The sequence below is a fragment of the Lepidochelys kempii genome, chromosome 3, assembly GCF_965140265.1.
Source record: "Lepidochelys kempii isolate rLepKem1 chromosome 3, rLepKem1.hap2, whole genome shotgun sequence".
NCBI lineage: Eukaryota > Metazoa > Chordata > Testudines > Cheloniidae > Lepidochelys > Lepidochelys kempii.
The window spans coordinates 196,467,352-196,487,275 of record NC_133258.1 but is presented as its reverse complement, the minus strand read 5'-3'; the positions used below and the strand labels follow the sequence as shown (position 1 = coordinate 196,487,275).

The window sequence follows — 19,924 nt, the reverse complement described above, 5'->3', positions numbered from 1 at the left end:
CCCTCCCCACACCCCATGTCCTGACTCTTGCACCACCACCCCCGCATTCCCAACCCCATCCTAAGCACCAAACGGGAGCTCCTGCACCCCTTGCACCAAATGGGAGCTGCCCACATAAGCACTCCACACCCAAACCTCCTGCCACAACCCTGAGCCCCCTCCCTTATTCTAGCTCCTGGCCAGACCCTGCACCCCACCCCCCAGCTTGGTCCTTCACCCTCAGCCCTGTGCTCAGTGCACTCCTACCCTCAGCTCAGTGCAGAGAGAGAGAGGAAGAGAATGGGGTAGAACCAGGGAGAAGGTAGGTACCCACTCTATGTGGGCAGGGCCGGGATCCCAGACCGGCAGTGGGCTGAATGGAGCTGGCAGCCAGGACCCTAGCTGGCAGGAGCCTGTGTACAGAACCCCAGACTGGCAGTGGGCTGAGTGGCAACGGGCTGAGTCGCTCAGCCCACTGCCGGTCTGGGGTCCCGGCTGCCAGCCCCGGGTCCTGGCTGCCAGCCCCACTCAGCCCGCTGCCGGTCCCTTGCTAGCTGGGGTCCTGGCCGCAGGCCCCCGCTCAGCCCGCTGCCGGCCTAGGTGAATGGCCCAGGTTGGCTGCGGGCTGAGCGGGCCAGCAGCGTAAGATCAGCATTTTAATTTAATTTTAAGTGAAGCTTCTTAAACATTTTGAAAACCTTGTTTACTTACATAAGACAATAGTTTAGTTATATAAAATATAGACTTATAGAGAGAGACCTTCTAAAAAACGTTAAAATATATTACTGGCGCGCGAAACCTTAAAGTGAATAAACGAAGACTCGGCACACCACTTCTGAAAGGTTGCCGACCCCTGGTGTAGACGTTCAGGCTTGGACTGCAGCCCAAGCTTTGGAACTCTCCCACCTAGAGCTCGAGCACCAGCCTCAGCCCAAATGTCTGCATGCAATTAAACCTCCCCTTAGCCCGAACCAGCTCCAGCGATGAGTTTAAGACCTCAGTTGAAATCCAGGCCTCTGTCTCACAGGCCTAATAATCAACTTTAGCCATGCCTCCGAGCTTCTTAAGACATCCTTAACTATGCTTTATATGTAAAATATATACGAAACCACTTTTTTTTCTGCTCCTTGTTTTACCTGAGAAATATCCGGGAGATCTGATTTGCTTTCCCATTCTTTACTGAAGGACTCTCTAGGGCATTAAATAATTGAAGTACAATTTTCTTAGTTCTCAAATGAAGGGATGAGGATTGAGTCTTTCCCAAAGAAAGCTATTTTTCCTCAATGGTTGTTAAGAATTTGAGTTAAATAGGTTTTCTATTAAAAACAAAACCAAAAACCAACACCAGACTGATTTAAAAACCCTGCTCCTCTCAATTGCTCAGGGTTCAGGCCTTGTCTACACAAAAAAATTGTTCTGATTTAACTAAGTCCTTATCTACATGAGAAAGTTTTAGTAGATATACTAGTTGTAGTTACACTGGTATAGTTACACCGTGTAGACACTTATTCTGGTGTAAGAGATTACTTTTTTTCAGCTAATTTAAACTTCTTTTCCAAGTGACAAAACCTAAACTGAAAAAAACACATTCTAACACTGGAATAAGTTTGTCATCACGAAGGGAGGGGAGAGGAGGGTAGTTATGTTGGCATAATTGTATCCATTTAAATTCATACCTTAGGTTTTACTGAGAAATCTTTCCTATGTAGACAAGGCCTAAATATCTTAAATTTAACTACATCTGTTTCTAAACAAATATTATTTAAAAAGAGAGGTGGCCCACCTTTATATATCATAGTAAAGTCAACAGGGCACAACTTCTTTTGTCCTATTTGCATGTCACCTTTCAGTCCATTACTGTTATGACTACGTAATGCAACCTATGCTGTGTGGTCCTTTATCGTACTACAAGGGGGAGATTGCATCCATTTGGTAGCTCCAACAGTTTACAATACGGTAATAAAAGTATGTACAAAAAATCTAGGACCATTTACTGTGCATACTTTCTCCTTCACATCACTTCCAGAAGGCATAGGCATGCTAGCCCACGTTAAGATAAAGCCATCACTGCCCCATTATTCCAAGCTATCAGCATCTGGTGGGTCTCCTCCTTTGTTTGCCTTTTAGACTAAGCTCCTTGATACAGGAACCATGGGCTCAGTTCCTCACACTGACCATGTGAGTGAGATGTGCTACAGGCCTAGGCCCTGATCCACAGTTGGATCTGCACAGACAGACCTTTTGCATCTGTGTGGACACCTATTGATATCAGTAGTGTTCAGTGAAGTTCTAATTACGTAACTGTGGTTCTGTTCTTTAAAAAGTGAAATCCCAGGTCCACTGAAGTCAATGAGAGTTTTGCCATTGAGTTCAGGGGGGCCAGGATTTCACCCCAGGACTGTAGCATGGCTTAGATAAATTCTCTAAAATAGAACTCTGCTAATGGTTTTTGTTAGTGTGTGTTTTGGTTTTGAAGACACGTGATAAATGTAGAGTTAAGTAACACTTTAAAATTTTAGGGGCTGATTTTCAAAAATTCAAGTGCACAATTGCATTTACCATAAATGTGCGTGCAAATTGTACAATTGAGCCCACGTCCCTGATTTGTACATGCAACTTTTTTGTATATATTTTCTTTTACTTGCACTTGTCTCTACCATTTTTGTTTTTTCTTCTTGAAAAACCAGTAAAGATTCTTGTATTAAAAAAAGAAAGCCAGTAATGAAGTTGCTTTCATGTGCATATGAAAAACAATCTGTTCTTTGTTTTAAATTCATGTAATGCCTTTCTGAAATTTAGGTAATCAACTTCAGACATTTTTCAAGTTGCATTTTTCTGGTGATTTAATCTTATCTGTTAAATCAGTTAAATGCAGAGAATTAAGTCTGAAAAATACTAAATGGTGAAACAAATGTATTTTGAAGTAATGGTAGAGGTTTTAGTCTAACTGATTTAAAAAAAGAGAGAGAGAGAGAGAGAGAGAGAGAGGTGATGCTGCCCTCCCATTCTGAGTAACCTGTGTGCTGTGCATATATTGATCCAAAGAACTCGTGGATATCCAGTGAGTCACATTGCCTGGAAGGCTGAATAGTCCAATCTGTCTCTTCTCAAAAAAGAGCACTCCCTTCATAGTCTGAGAAATTATTACTGTATTTGAATACAAGGTTTGCTTTGTTTTTCAAAATGGAGCATTTCAAGACACCTGAGGTTTGTAATATAACAGTGCAACCCCCGTGAGTTCTATTTTCACTCTTGTTTTATTTCTGACCTTCGTGTCTGATGTGCCGTCCCCGTCACACGGGAGAGTAGCTGTGTCTGCACTAGCATTTTTGTCGTTATTTCCCAGTGTTTCCCGACTGTTGGTGCAGCTTCATCTGGACTTGCATTTACAATGCAGCCAGGTACACTTGCTATATCTAAATGTTATCTTCCAAATTATACAAGGAACTTTATCCAGCTCAGACATATTGATGAGTAGGACTGATGGGAGAGAAATCTCATGAGGTCTTTTGCCTGCTGATTTTTTTAGTAACTAATTCCACATGGTTAGAAACATTTTATTTTTTCTCGTGTTGTTTATTCTCTCTGACCCTGACAAGATCCCTTCCACTCTGTTTATCCTGATTTATACCCCACTTGAGAATAGCTATATTTGTGAATGATGTGACCCAGCCTTTCAGAGCGAATCAGTGCTGCTGCTTAATTGTCTGTAGGCATAACTGTTCGGTGAAGTCAAGTATTGTGGGGATCTCCCACAATGAAATTCAATGTCCTCTCCAGCAACCATACTGACCTATACAGTTTTTCTTCACCAAGAACAATTTTCTTATTTCACTAAATATCATCTTTCCCCTTTTATTTTCTAGGCATCTGAATTTCTGTGTTTGGAATTTGATGAGGCCAAGGTGAATCAAATGCTGAAGAAACTGTCAGAGATTGAAGAGAGCATAAAGGCACTGACACAGACCACCTGACTGTTAAGATAAAGAAAGAGATTGTGACTCAGAACATAGCTGGCCTTAGTACTTGTTAATAATTTCTATTCTTATATATGAAATTGTTACCAATATTCTACTGACAAGTGATCATAAAATAAAATAGTGTGAGCTCGGCTGTGCCACTCTGACACTTGTGAGCACTTACTCATACAAGAAATCCCATTGGATTTAATGGGGCTACTTGCTTAAGTGCATAACAGCTGAGTGAGGCTGTGCATAATCAAGCCCTACATGTTAGAGTAGCGTGGCTTTCCTTTTCATGCCTCTTAATGATTTGTCGAGTCATGTTCTGACTACTCTGACTTGAGATAAATGCTGGGCTGCAGTCAGTATCCATGGGAAACTGGATGGCCCTGTGGCAGGGGAAAAACACAGACAGACAATCTAACGGCTGCTCAGATTTTTCCTTATAAAGTAAAGACGTTCTCTGATAATTCTTCCCTTTTCTCATTGGAACCTAAGGGGGCAAACTGTGGTCTCAGTCAAAGTCTGTTATGGTTGTGCACTAGGTATAAAAAGTAATACGACGTCAACCAACTAAGAATAGGTGAGACGAGAGGTTTAACTGCCAGCGGTAGAGAAAAACATAAAGGAGAAACTGAATGAGGAAATTTCTGCTAATGAAGTTTAGTAGACAGTCAAATGCAGAGATCTGAAGCTCTGGATAGACTCTGATTAGTACACCTGTTCCCATCACACCCTGAAACTTATAAAAGAATCTATTTAAGTAGTTGAGTAGCACATACATGTCATACATTACTGAAAACAGTTATCAAACTCTGTAAGGTTTCAGAGTAGCAGCCGTGTTAGTCTGTATCCGCAAAAAGAAAAGGAGGACTTGTGGCACCTTAAAGACTAACAAATTTATTTGAGCATAAGCTTTTGTGAGCTACAGCTCACTTCATCGGATGCATTCAGTAACTCTGTAAGGGAAGCAAACCCATCAGCCATTCCAAAGCACAGAGAAGAACTCTCTTGGTACACATCATATTGACCCCCTCTCTCTCTCTCAAGCAGGCTATAAATATCGTAACAAAAATCCAGACAGGAAATAATCCTCCAGTCACTGATAAAGACCTCTTTGCAATGTAACAGATTTACCACGCACCAAATGGCTTCTAACATGTATTTGCCCACAAAGAATCTGATCCTGCAGAGTACTGAGTCCTTTCATATGCTTAAACCAGGGATGGATGTCGCCCACAGTCACTTAACCATGATTCATTTCAGTAGCTTCCATTGTATACAGAAATTAAACAATCAAATGCTGTCAAGATGCACTACATAGGAATAATTTTCTCATTACTGTTAACACCTATAGTGCCCTGTCTACTCAGAAGCATATTGATCAAAGGAACACTTGTATTTAATTTTTTATTGATCTGTAAATGTAGGGCCCATTCTGTTCCCACTGAAGTCAATGGAAGTTGGCCCTTAAGTTAAGTCCCTTTGTTTGTATCCAAACTGTAACAATGTGTGTGTACTTGCTTTGAATTTGGTGTGTTTGGCACCACATGACCCTGAGGCTCTATACAGGCACAGAGTTTTTTCTACTGGTATGATTTAAATAGAGGTTTATTTTTAGTGTGCTTAGTTTAACCAAATCCTAATCGTTCCAACCCCCTTCCTCCCTTTTCGCTGGCCCACCAACAGGCTGTTCAGTTAATTCAGCAGTATTCATCCCACTTTAAAGTTTGGTAACCTTTCCTTTCCAGAAATGGGATGTGAGCCCTTTTTCTGATATGGGGCTGCCATGATCCAAACTCCACAGACGTGGACTAGATCCATTGTTCCTAAAGATTTGGCATGGAGATTTCCCAGCCTTTACTCTTTGCTACTGTACTGAAGAACATCGGTGAGGTCCTATGATGGTGACCCGTGGAAAAAGGCGGGATGGGGTTGGAAAAGATGGCAAAACTAAGTGCAATAAAAATAAACCTCACCTCAGATAAACTAACTCATCCTAATAAAAGCTCTGTCTCTGTACGTAGCTTTGGGGCCAGGATGAAGGCATGGAATGTGAAGCCCTGAAATTCCAAAACACAGGTACATGTGTGTCAGTATGTAGATACAGTTATTTATCTAAAATGTATATTTCAGTAACACCCAGTGTGTTTAAATAATTAAGTTGTCATTGGGGCAGTGAGAGAGCGTGAGAATGACTTTGTAGCCTGGTGGTTAGCGCACCCCGTTGGGAGGAGGGAGACTCAAGTCCCTGTTCCAGTAACTATTTCATTATTTATAAAAAGTGGAATAGCTTGAACAGGAGACATTGCGTGACATCTGCCCCACACTAGCCCAGAGCCCAGCAATTAGGATATTTTCCTGGGATGTAGGAGATCCAACTTCAAATCACTGCTCTGCAACAGGTCTCCTACAACCCATTCAAGTGCTCTAAATGGTGGGCTAAAAGTTGTAAGGTGGTATCTGCATCACCGGCTCTGCCAACGGTTTTGTTGAAAAAGGACTGACCTGGCTTAGGCACCTAACTCCAGGAGAGTTCATGGCTGTGAATCTCCAATGGAGCTAGGCACCTCCCTCCAACCTGGACTTGAGTGCCAAACTGCCTTTGAGGGGTGGGGTTTAAGATCTGCTGCTCTCCTCCTCATTTCCTATTGGCTAGCTTCGGGGCTCCCTGCTCATCTGTTGTTTTTTTGCGTCCCTTTCTTAGGCACCTCTTTTTTCCCTCTCAATCCTGGGTGCCTAAACTCAGGATGGGGAATTGTGCTGGGTGGTCAGGTCCCTAAAATGTCCCTTTGTGAATGAAGCCCCTCCTTCTCTTGCAGCTCTGCCTGGTCACCTGTATTCCATTGCACTGCTCAATAGAGACTATTTTGCTTTTCTTCTTCTCACTGGCAAAAAAATTTATACATATTAAGGGTAAAGCTTCCATTGATTCTTTCAATTTATTTTAACTTTGTAAGAAACAGAGCTAAAACTATATTAAGTGCTAGTACAGAAATAGTGATGACAACATACAATACAGTAGAGCCATAATTGAAGTGCATTTCATTGTCTCTGCAAGTGAATTTAGTGCTTGTGAAGATGCCAGATTGATTGCACTTAGAAACTCAACTTCTCCCTTCTCAGAATGGGGAAAGGACAGGATTTCTTGCCCACCCAATCAGAATATAAATGCAACTCCCCAGTTAACCCACACTATCCACTTTGGGGCCCACCTCCCCCTTCTGTCCTCCTCTTCCAACACTACTCTCAAGAGCTGCCCCTTCTCCTGATTTCTCACCCTCCTGTGTAAGGACTTTACATCCTCCTGTATCCATTTTCCATCTTGAGTTCTCAGGTCCCTTCTTACCACTTCTTGGGCCTTTGCCACTTCTCTGTGCCTCCCCCAATGAGAGTCTGAGCAGAAGCTACACTTCGCCACTCATTCCCAATTTTGCAACCTCCATGCCCTGGGTAGAAGACTCCTCCCGAGAAATCACAACTGCCCAAAGGCGGAGTCTCCTTCTGCCACCATCACTTGATCTGACTCTGTCTTGCCAATGCAGTGTGTTATTTACTGCTTCCTCACAGTCCTCAGCCTGCAGGGAAACAAGGAGAGTGAAGTGGAAGCAGGACACCCAGGGTACTCTGAGAAGCCAGATAGAGGAGTTTTAACAATATGCTTCCTCACGTCTCACCAGCAGCTAGGAGAGGGATCCACTTGTGGGTGGGACCTGAAAACTCTTGAATACTCTGGCAACTCACAAGAAAAGGTGGAGATGACAGAGCAAATCTGGAGGTTATGCTAGTCTGGGCATCAGCAGCAAGACATGCTTTCTTACGGATCCTGGATAATGTGCCTATACCCATTCTGGAGGGTTCTTTTCTATCACTAAGAGTCTATCTTGTCTCCAGGCTAATTCAGCCCTTGGCCTCTGCAGAAATGGCCAGCAAAGTTGCCTGTTAGTGCTATTTGTGGAGGATGTTAGCTGTGACAGGTACTCCCGGTGTTGCCTACTCATAGTTTTAATGCAAGTCTTACAACATTTGGTGGTGATCTTAAAGACCCAGCTCCAGGAGTCAAGTGATTACATGATAATCTCAGCTTTCATTTTTAAAAAAAATTTTTAATCTGGTAAATTTCTTGCCCTCATGATTGTGGAGAAGATGTCCTGAGTGCACCCTGAAGCTTCAAAAAGCAGAAGGCAAATAAAAAGAACACAGACTTTAATATTTTCTTTCATGATTTTTAAGACAATCCCTTTATTGTTTGGGGCCTGACTTGTGAGTTTTCAGTGATTGAAGCTGGCAGCACTGGACACCTATCAGAGAGCCACTGGCCTGTGACCACCAAACTCATTTCTCACACAGGCCTCCTGATGGCCAGCTACTAGTGATGGCTTTGGTCATAATCAACATGCACTGGATTTGAACCAGGGACTCAGTGCTGATTCTCTGAGCTAATGAAAGTTCATTAAAATGACCCAATACATTTTAAACAAGGTTTTATTTAAAAAAAAAATAGATGGGTCAGTTAACGCTCACAATCTTAAATAACTTCCATCATGTCAAGCGTAGTAATTGTTTTATTTTAACGTGTACAGAGGATAGGAAAATGTGATATAAATGGAAATTAAAGAGAAATAAACTTAGAACAGATGTCAGGAAGTATTATTTCATGAAAAGAATAATAAATATGTGAAATGGCCAACCAGACAAGGTTACTGAGGCAAAAAGCCCCAAAACACTGGGGTCATTTATGAAATAATTGGGTGCTTTCCAGGAAGAACTTGGAAAGCTAAAGGGGGGCATGTTTCCATGTTTCCAAGTTCAGCAACTTTCTCCCTAACATTTATTGTCTCTCTCTAATCTTATGCTTTTATTTTCCTCTTCCAGGGAGTTGTAAATTATCTAGCAGATGTGAGAAATACTTCGCGCATATTGAGCCAAATTCTGTCTGGCCTTCAATGAGATTGCAGGGGTGTGACTGGAAAAGAAAAAACTGTCCCATTCTGCGGGATTTGCCATTGGTAGTAAACTTTGTACTTCACCTGAGTGCTTTAATGCTAGGTTAATGTGGGTGGTTGCAGATCAGGTGGTTTCCTCTGTAAAAGTGAGCTCAGGTTTAACCTGATTTAGGTGGAACTAAATGGAAGTCTGGTTTTAACTCTTTGGTTCAGAATTTGAAATAGAATTTTAATACACCTAGATAATGGGCAAAATTTTCAAGAGTAACTGAGTGACTACGGAGCCTAAGTGCCATTGACCTTCAACTGAAATCAGTGGGAGATAGGTGCCTTGTGGGATTTTCAGAAATGCCTGTCTGCATCTCTAGGCATCTGAATGCCTTTGAAAGTCTCTTAGGCACTTTTGCAAACGCTATCCAATGTGAATAGTGTATCTAGGGAGCAAAGATCACATTGTGGATAAAAAACTCATTCCGATGAAATAGTTTGAAAATTTGACCGAGAATTAAACAAACCAGACAGCTGACCCAATGGTTTTTGTGCCTCTGTTGGAATAAGTGGAACCCTTTCACAAACAGGACACCTGATGGTTTGCATCACTCCCACCTATCTGGTGGATTTGTCAGATTATTGAATTGATTTTGACATTTTAGGAAATGTTTATAGTTTCACATAGATCTGGCTCAGATTCTCAGAAATCATTATAAACACAGTTCAGCATAACAAAAATGACTTGTTAATTCAGGAGGGAAAACATCATGGTTTGACCTAAGGGGCCAAATTATTGCTTGATGTAGTCAGTGGAGTTGCACCAGGGATGAATTTGGCCTAACACAGATGCGAGAGAGACCAACCATAAACGTACCTGAAATATACAGGATAAAATCTTCATGAATTTAATGTGAGTGCATTAATTTTCCTGTGCATTTGTTTTAACCAATTAAATTAAAAGATATGATGGTGTAAATAAGAAAATTAGGGACAGAGTCTCTCTTGCCCCAAGATCCAGTCATTATAAGAGAGAGGTGGATCCATCAGGGAATGAGTTACAGCTCCTTGATTCTTGAGCAGAGGCCAGGTTTGACAGAATGGTATAGCTGTATTTGTCACTATTCTTACAGATCCTCTTTTGAACATTTTTCTTCCCAATTGTACCAGGAATTACTATAAAATAAAATAAACAGTTAACTGGTGTGTTCCTTTGTCTTGTTTCTTTTCTTAGGTTTCAGTGGTTTCAAGCGATTTACTTAGGGCCTGCATCGGCTTTCATTTACATCAGTTTTATGCTGATGTAAGTAACTCCAGCTTGACCTCAGTGGAGTTACTACTCATTTACACCACTGTAAGTGAGAGGAGAATCTAGTCCATAGCCTCTTTACTATGTAGTTTTGATGCTGAATATATTAAGAGTAGTCATTTAATTCTTTCCAATCCTGGTTGTTTGTTTCTTTCGTATAAAGTTTATAAATGGCATCCAAACCTCGTAGCAATGAATTGGCAAACCAAAGGGATTCACTTCATGGCTCTGTGATGATAGTTCTTTCAGTGAGATTTTCTTTTTCTTGGGCTATTTGTTCCTGGAATTGCTCAATATTTGGAGTATTTCCCCCACCATTTGTCTATAAAAACCCAGCCTTGCCAAATTTTCTGAAAAAAAAAACGAGCCAAGCATGTACCATATATTTTATAAAGCTTTGGAGCATGTTAAATAACAGGGCAAGTAAGTACCTTAGGTTGATTTTGATTTACTCCATAGCTGTTCCCATTGTTCACATTATTTGGCCTCATCTAAGATTCCGCTTTTCCATAGTTTTTCTCTCTCTTTGTTGTAGATCATTTTGCTAATGTAGAACTGAAAATTTCATTTGGGTTCTTACTGGAATAAGAGGCTGATGGAGTCTCTTATTTATGTTTTACTTTTGGATAAATAGGTTCATATATTCACTAAGTATTCTCCTACACACACGACAGAATCCAATTCCTCAATCCTTATGATGTCTCTTGATGTATTTGTTTACCATGTGTTCATGAGGAGATTCCTTTCTCTGGCCATTTGCTTAACACATTTTTAATTATATTTTCTGAGGAGTAATGTCTTCAGCTCATTCTGTTAGTGAAAAGAGGAATCTTGCCCCTTTAAAATTTTGAAGCAGTGAACAGAGGATGGATAATGCTGCTCTATCTTTAATGTGTAATTTTTACTCCAATTTTATTATTTGGAGATACTTTTTCTAGAATGAAAAACAGTCCTTTTTGATAACTAGAAATGTAGCTAGCATGTATTTTACATCTGATTTTAGTGTTACGTGATCTCTCAATTTTGTTTGTTTCTTTCCTAAATTTTTCCTTGCTTCTTGCTCCTTTCAGACATTTCAACAGTTGATTCGATTTATTCCAAATATTTACAAAAAGGAGCTCAGTTTAGCTGAAAAGAGTTACAGTAGTTTACAAAGATAGCCTTTTAAGATAGCGATATCATGTGGTGATGACAAGGCTCAGATCCTTTTTAGCAGTAGCTGGGAACTCTTTCAACAGATTATTTGTCATGTGGTTTGCAATTAGGAAAATAGTCATAAGATCATAAGAGTGGCCATTCTGGGTTCATCTAGCCCAGTATCTTGTCTTCTGACAGTAGCAAATGCAACATGCTTGAGAGGGAATGAACAGAAAGGGCAATTATTGAGTGATTCATCCCATGTCGTCCAGTCCCAGCATCTGGCAGGCAGAGGCTTAGGGACACCCAGAGCATGGGGTTACATCTTTGACCATCTTGGCTAATAGCCATTGATGGACCTGTCCTCCGTGAATTTATGTAATTCTTTTTTGAACCCAGTTGTACTTTGGACCTTCACAACATCCCCTGGCAACATGTTCCACAAGTTGGCTGTGTGTTGTTTGAAGAAGTATTTCCTTAGGCAATAACTCTTTTGAGTGGAAAAGCTCTTGCTAAGATCCATTTCTTTCAAAATTTTAGATTATTCACAAAATAATGCAAAAAGCAGCACTAAGAGATTGTTGAAAAACCAGTCAGAAATTCAGTCCTGATGCTTTCCTGTGACAGGGTGTGTTAGGAAGTATTTTAACAATGAGCTGACATATTTGACATATTTAACTGTCTGTGTTTACGCAAAGATGAAGTTTCTGTGTTGATGTCTGACTACTGTTATCTTATGTAATAACCTTAACATTCTATCGTTGTATACAGTGCAAAAATGAGGTGTGTTACGAGACATGTTAACTCCCATGTTCATATATCCTAGGACCAACTCGGCTACAAAACTGCAAACAACATTTTAATTAACACATTGTTAGACATAGCCTAGCACCTACAGTAGACAGGAAGAAATGTATTTAAAAATGCTTAACCTGGCTGTAGTCCCTTGATCAGCAGTTCTCAAACTGAGGGTCAGGACCCTGTTTTAATGGGGTTGCCAGGGCTGGCTTTGACTTGCCGGGGTCCAGGGCCAAAGCTCAAGCCCTGGGTGACAGGGCTCTGGTTACAGGCCCCCTGCCTGGGGCTGAAGCCCTGGAGCTTCAGCTTTGGCCCCCCCACCCTGCCCAAAGCGGTTGGGCTCAGGCTTTGCCTCCCCCACACACCTGGGGCAGTAGGGCTTGGGTGGGCTCAGGCTTCGGTCCCCCTTCTGGGGTCGTGAAGTAATTTTTGTTGTCAGAAGGGGGTCACGGTGCAATGAAGTTTGAGAACCCCTGCCTTAGATTAATCAAAACTGGATATTACATTGTTAAACAGGAATGTCTTTGGCTACACTAGGTGCGAAGTGGTGTTCAGCAGTGTGTTAATTAAAACACAAGGTTGATGAGGTAATATCTTTTATTATTTTATTTTATGATTATTACTTAATTTATTTCTTTATTTCTTGAACCAACCAATAAAAATTGGACGAGCTGAAGCAGAACTCTGCGGAGCTTGAAGGCGTGTCTCTCTCACCAACAGAAGTTGGTCCAATAAAAGATATTACCTCAACCAGATTGTCTCTCTCCATTAAAATGTGTGAGTTAAAATGGTTTTTTAAACACACCTAGGGCACATCTGCATTAGGAAAGAAGGTGTGTTTTAACATGTTAACTAACACATTTTAACAAACATGTTAAGATCCTTGTATAGGTAAGGCAGTTGTAATTTGAACATGTGTTAGCTGGTTGAGGTAAACTACCTCTACCAGCTAACACATGTTAAAACTACAATTGCCTTGTCTATGCGAGGGTTTTAACATATGTTAGTTAACACGTTAGCTAATGTGTTACAGTTACACCTTTTGTCCTTGTGCAGACAAGGCCCTAATTTTCCCAATGTAGCCAAAACCAGAGTTACCAGCAACAGATGGAGATTCTGAGATTTTCTACCAGACACGGACCTGGGAAGAAGGAGAACCAGCCCAACGGGCTATTCACTCAATGTTAGAGAGTCCCATCTACGCAGCAAAACAAGTGTTTATGTCTTGGTTACAGGAAGGCAAGCATGTACCAACCTAGGTCCCCAGTGAAGAGAGCATATAGTTAGTTGCTAAGGCAGTTAACTATCATCCATATTGTGTGTGGGCACAAACTGTGTTTAGGGCCAATAATTGATTACAAACTCGATTTAAAAATATAGCTGTAGCACGTGAAGATGCTTTATGCCAACGTCAGAGAGCTCTCCCATCAGCATAATAAAACCACCTCCGAGAGCGACGGTAGCTTTGCTGGCAGGACATAGTACTGACCACCCAGCGCTCATGTCAGTGTAACATATGTCACTCAGAGGAATGGTTTATTCACATCCCTGACCACATAAATTATGCCAAGATAAACTGTACTTGCTGGGGGCAGTACAGCAGTTTAAATTTCAACAAAGCACAGTTGTTTGGGGAATGATTTATATGCTATGTTAGTATTTTAATTTGGGGATTTAAAGTCCGAGGGCTGTAGGAGAGGGGAGGGATTTGAGGACTGGAGAGACATGGGGAATTAATGCAAGAAACAGATAGGGAAGTTTACAAACAGAAACCAAGCCATGTTGAGGCACACAATTGTGACTGCAACATGATTAGTAATGAGAGACACTGGCCACACAAGGGATCAAACAGCTAAAAATATCACAATAATTTCAAATTTAATAAGCTAAGTAGTTATTCTCAGTGGCCCTTCCTCTTAAATATATTTGAATATCCACGGGCTAAATAATGTAATTTAAAGGAAAAAAGCCTGGCAGAACTTAAAAAAAAAACAAAAAAACCACACACAGATTAATTTACTTCAAGAAACTCACTTTCAGGAAGAGCAAATTATGGGCATAAGGTCTCAGCGGACTTTTTTTTTTTGCATCAGCCAAAGAAAAGAAAGGAGTGGGCATAATATTTGGTAAACATGTAATTTTGCTGATTAAAAATCAATTGAAGAATAAGGTGGGACAGTTCATCTTACTGAAGGACACAATTACTTGGGTATTACTAACCGTGGGCACAGTGTATGCTGCTGATCAACAGCAAAAAACTTTTTTAAGGATTTCTTTAAAACACTACAACACTTTGAAGAAGGGGAAATTATACTTGGAGGAGAGACAGATTTCTTACTGGGACAGATCAGCTAAAACCAAGGAAGGTGGATCATGGGAAGCAGGTGTAATATTGACTTTTATGTGCCAGGAATTGAATCTCTCAGACTGTTGGAAAGAATTTTACCTAAGGGAAGGGGATTACACCTTTATTCACACCCTTATCAGTTATATACTAGAATACATTTAAAGTTACTCTCTAAATCCTTCATGAAGCCAACAAGATCTGCAAAAATTGGTACCATTACAGGGTTAGATCATGCACCAGTGGAAGTAATGTTTGATAGTTGGGATGGGTCCCAAAGTTTACTTGTGGAAAATGAACTGCTTGCTTCTCCAGGACAACGATCAGTTGCAGTGATTACAGAGGACCGCGTTCAGTACTTTCAGATAAATGATGTGGACAATAGAAAAGGAGGTCTTCTCTGGGAGGCAGGTAAAGCAGCATTCAGGGATCAGTTGATAAGCAGAGCCTCTCCGCTGAAAAAAGAAAAAGCACAGGAAAAATATAACTAGAACAGGAGATAAAAAAGATACAGCCCATTGATCAAACCACAGGTTCAAAATAAGAATATCAACAATTAACTAATAGTAGGGGAAAACTGAATATGTTTATGACAGATGCCACTGAAAAAGCCCTGAGATATTCAGAGCAGATGTTTTATGAAAAAATTCATGGCTCAAAAGTTTAAAGGGATTCAAGAGTAATGTAAATATTCCACCAATTAAAAACAATCAACCAAAGATAGTTACACACCCTAATGAAAGATGTGCTACTTTTGCTGCTTATTATAAAAACATCTGTACTTCAGATGCTCCAAGCTTTGAAGTTATTCAAAAATACCCGAAGTAGCAGCTTGCCAGCAATAAACAGAACTGACAAAGAAACGTTAGCTAAGTAACCGAAGAAGAAATGTTAGTGGCAATAGCAAATATGAAAAGTGGCAAAACCACAGGAGTGGAGAGCTTTCCCGCTGAATTTTACCACGTATTTAAGGCGGTATTCGGGCAGGTCTACATTACAAACATGCATCGGTGTCACTGTAGTGCTTCTAAGCAAGATGCTCTAAGCCAACAAGGGAGAGCTCTCCCGTAGACTTGGTGACTCCACCTTCCCGAGAGGCGGTAGCTACGTTGGTGGGAGAAGCTCCCCTACTAACATATAGCACTGTCTACAAAGAGGTTTTGAGACGGATGGAGGCAGCCCTCCCCAGAAACTTTTGGCAGAGAATTGCAAGCTACGTGCACAAAAGCTTCCTCAAGATCCCTATGGAGGATTCACGGGACATCCTGGTGCACATAAACAGTGTTCCATGAGGCCCCCCTCTGCCTAACTCTAGAATGGGATGAGAAGCAGATGGCAACTTCACCTCTATTGGTTGTTTCACTACCCCTTCTAGCATCAGTTTAAAAAAAGAAAAAGTAAATCAACAGATGTGTCCTGCTACTTTGGGGGTTCCATCCCTGTAATTTCAAAGCAAACTAAATACTTACCAGAGGTTCCTTCCCCTGCATCAGGCTCACCCGTGCTGGACTGTAAGGACTGGCTGGACAGTGCTGGAGTCAAAAACCTATTATCATAGAACTGGAAGGGACCTTGAGAGCTCGTCTAGTCCAGTCCCCTGCACTCAAGGCAGGATTATGTATTGTCTCTAGACCATCCCCGACAGGTGTTTGTCCAACCTGCTCTTAAAAATCCCCAATGATGGAGATTCCACAGCTTCCCTAGGCAATTTATTCCAGTGCTTAACCACTTTGACAGTTGGGAAGTTTTTCCTAATGTCCAACCTAAACCACCCTTGCTGCAATTTAAGCTCATTGCTTCTTGTCCTATCCTCAGAGATTAAGAATAATTTTTCTCCCTCCTCCTTGTAACAACCTTTTATGTACTTGAAAACTGTTATCATGTCCCCTCTCAGTCTTCTCTTCTCCAGACTAAACAAACCCTATTTTTTCAATTTTCCCTCAAAGGTCATGTTTTCTAGACCTTTAATCATTTTTGTTGCTCTTCTCTGGACTTTCTCCAATTTGTCCACCTCTTTCCTGAAATGTGGCGCCCAGAACTGGACACAATACTCCAGTTGAGGCCTAATCAGCGTGGAGTAGAGTGGAAGAATTACTTCTCGTGTCTTGCTTACAACACTCCTGCTAATATATCCCACATGATGTTTGCTTTTTTTGCAACAGCGTTACACTGTTGACTCATATTTAATTTGTGATCCACTATGACCCCCAGATCCCTTTCCGCAGTACTCCTTTCTAGGCAGTCATTTCCCATTTTGTATGTATGCAACTGATTGTTCCTTCCTAAGTGGAGTACTTTCCATTTGTCCTTATTGAATTTCATCTGATTTATTCAGACCATTTCTCCAGTTTGTCCAGATCATTTTGAATTTTAATCCTATCCTCCATAGCACTTGCAACCGCTCCCAGCTTGGTATCATCCACAACTTTATAAGTGTACTCTCTATGCCATTATTTAAATCTTTGATGAAGATCAGATGCCCAACGTGGGGCTGGTTCACTGTGCTACTGGGTACCCCGATGCCTGTCCTCCATACTCCTTCTCCTCTTCCTCGTCCAACACCTCCTCCTCGCTGTTTATGGCGAGGGCCTCCGACTAGGGCTCCTCCAAAGTATCCACAGGGCTCTTGGTGGCGATCGTAGGGGTCTCACCCAAAGATGGCACGCAGCTCTTTGTAAAAGTGGCAGGTCTGTGGTGCCACACCAGAGCAATTGTTAGCCTCCCTTGCCTTCTGGCACGCCTGCTGTAGCTCCTTGGCTTTCACGTGGCACTGCTGCTGGTCCCTCTTGTAACCCTTCTCCTCCATGACTCGAGCATGTCAAACTTTTTATGGCTAGATCAGAACTGGGCCCCACAGACCGAGGAGATCCAAAACTTCCTGTGTACTCCAGGCAGGAGCGTGTCTTCGGCATGTAGCTGGCATGGTCAGCTGGGCAGTTGCTAGGCGTGCTATAGAATTGCTAGGTGAGATCTCCATTCAAAAATTCACAGCACTTTAACGGGGAAGGGCAGTTCCCTGGCCACTGGCCAGCAAAGTTCACAATCGTGACCAGAATGGTCAGCGTGGGGCATTGTGGGACAGCTCCTGGAGGCTGCTAACAGTCAATGTAAGTAACGCAGTGTTTACGCTGACACTGCTTCAACCTAACTCCATTGACCCGGACTCTACGCCGCTCGAGGAGGTGGTGTAATTAAGTGAGCATAATGGGCAGTTACGTTGGCAGGAGCGAAATTTAAGTGTAAACACACACAGCTACATTGAGGTAAGCTGCCTTGTGTTGACTTAACCATGTAGCATAAACAGAAATGATGGCATCTTGTCAATTAGGAAACAATACAATACCTATCTAATCTATCTATCTATCTTACTAATTTATAACTAATGTTTGCAGACAGCTTTCCTAACAAAAACAAACTGAACAAGGCCATATATGACACACTGGAAAGAGGATCTGGATAGAGAAATTACCCCCCAAAAGAATGGAGTTTGGATTGGAAGAGAGGATCACCAACCTCTGTCTATAGCACAATAAAGGAAAATTCCTTTACGATACTGTTTTAATGCCACCACACACAGTCGGTTAAGTATATACATGTAGATTGAATGGGAATAAGTGTTGGAGAAATTCTGGTGAGAGGGGAGATTTTATGCATATATGGCAGACATGTCCAGTCATGAAGGAGCACTTGGATGCAATTTGTAACCAAATAAATATCACAGTTGTTGGATATTTATTACCAAATGATCCTTTAGTAATTCACCTGCAGCTTCCTGGCAGAAATGGTCACACAAAGAGAGATGAAGAATTAATCTCATGTCTGCTAGTACCTGCTAGGCTATTGATGGCCTCCATTGGAAAAAGATAAATAGTCCAACTCTAGACGAATGGTTCACAAAAATATGGGAGGTGGTTGTGGAAAAATCAACACACCAACTACATAACCAGCAAAATAGACAGAGGACAAGTAGATACATAGAAATTTGGTTACAATTTATTCAATACACAGACAAGTACATTCACCTGCAAACAAACAAAGCAGCACACTTGGCTAGCTTTTTGAATACTAACATTTGATATATTTGCCTAGTTTGTTAAATGTGAGTAATCTGAGATTTCATTCCATTTCATAAAATCACTAAAAGCAGCTCGGACTTGCTCTGTAACATAAGATGCTGCTAAAGAGAGATCCAATTAGTATATGTTGTTTCTGTAAACAAAAGATCACTGTTGGAATGAATATTGTATTTGCTTTGATATGTACATGGCAAGGATTGGTAAACCTCTTAAAACTTCCAAAATAAATACAGAGTTTAAAAACTTGTGCTGTATTTCTAGTATGAATTTGTCTAGCTTCAGTTTCCAACCATTGGTTCTCTTTATGCTTCTTTTTCTCTGCTAGAAGAAAGAAGCACCGGCTATCTGATATCTCTTCCCCATGGAGGTACATGCAGACTGTGATCAAGTCACTTCTTCATCTTCTCTCAGATAAATAGATAGAGCTTATTTAGTCTCTCATTTTAAGGAATGTTTTCCAGACCTTGAATCACTGTTGTAGTTCAGTGGTTTTCAAACTGCGGGTGTGGCAGCTCTGGTCAGCACCGCCGACAGGGCGTGAAATGTCCCGTTGGTGGTGCTGCCCGGCTAAAGCAGGCGAGCCCCTACCTGTTCTGACACCGCACTGTGCCCCTGAAGTGGCTAGCAGCAGGTCCGGCTCCGAGGCGTGGGAGGCCACAGGGCTGTGCACGATGCCCCCACCCTAAGCACTGGCTCCGCTCTCCCATTGGCCAGGAACTGGCCAGTGGGAACTGAGGGGGATAGTGCCTGTGGGCGAGAGCCATGCGGAGCTCCTTGTGCATCTTCACCTAGGAGCCAGACCTACTTCTGGCCTCTTCCGGGGCACAGCATGGTCCGTGGTGCCAGGACAGACAGGAAGCCTGCCTTAGCACCCCTGCTGCGCTGCTGACCAGAAGCCGCCTGAGGTAAGCCTATGCCCCAACCCTGTGCCCCAATCCCCTACCCCAGCCCTGAGCCCCCCCCCAACCCAGAGCCCCTTCCTGGACCCCACACCCCTCTTACCCAGTCCCACCCCAGAGCCTGCACCCCCAGACCAGAGCCTTGACCCCCTCCAGCACCCAACCCCCCATCCCAGCCCAGAGCCCCCTCTCACAGCCCAAGCCCCTCATCCCCAGCTCCGTTGGGTCGCGAGCATCAACAATTTTCTTCAACTGGGTTGCCAGAAAAAAAGTTTGAAAACCACTGTTGTAGCTCATTTCTGAACTCTTTCCACCTTTGTCAACATGCTTGTTGAAGTGTGGACACCAGAACTGGATACAAAACTCTAGTAATGGTCTCACTAATGTCACATGCAGAAGTAATACCAACTCCCTACTCCTACTAATGTTCCTCCCTGCTTATACATCCCAGGATCACATTTGCCTTTTCACTAATACTTTTAGCTT

The 19,924-nt window shown here is 41.9% G+C and overlaps 2 protein-coding genes across 3 annotated transcripts in view; both read left to right on the top strand.

Moving 5' to 3' along the window:
* The window catches only part of COMMD1 (copper metabolism domain containing 1), a 120,371-nt gene extending 115,584 nt beyond the window's left edge, over positions 1–4,787 (top strand). Inside the window, exon 3 of the mRNA XM_073339550.1 lies at positions 3,846–4,787. Coding sequence (XP_073195651.1) covers positions 3,846–3,953 — 108 coding nt within the window. The 3' untranslated portion in view covers positions 3,954–4,787. The remainder of the gene's footprint in view (positions 1–3,845) is intronic.
* The window catches only part of B3GNT2 (UDP-GlcNAc:betaGal beta-1,3-N-acetylglucosaminyltransferase 2), a 140,806-nt gene that overhangs the window by 64,617 nt on the left and 56,265 nt on the right, over positions 1–19,924 (top strand). The window lies entirely within an intron of this gene.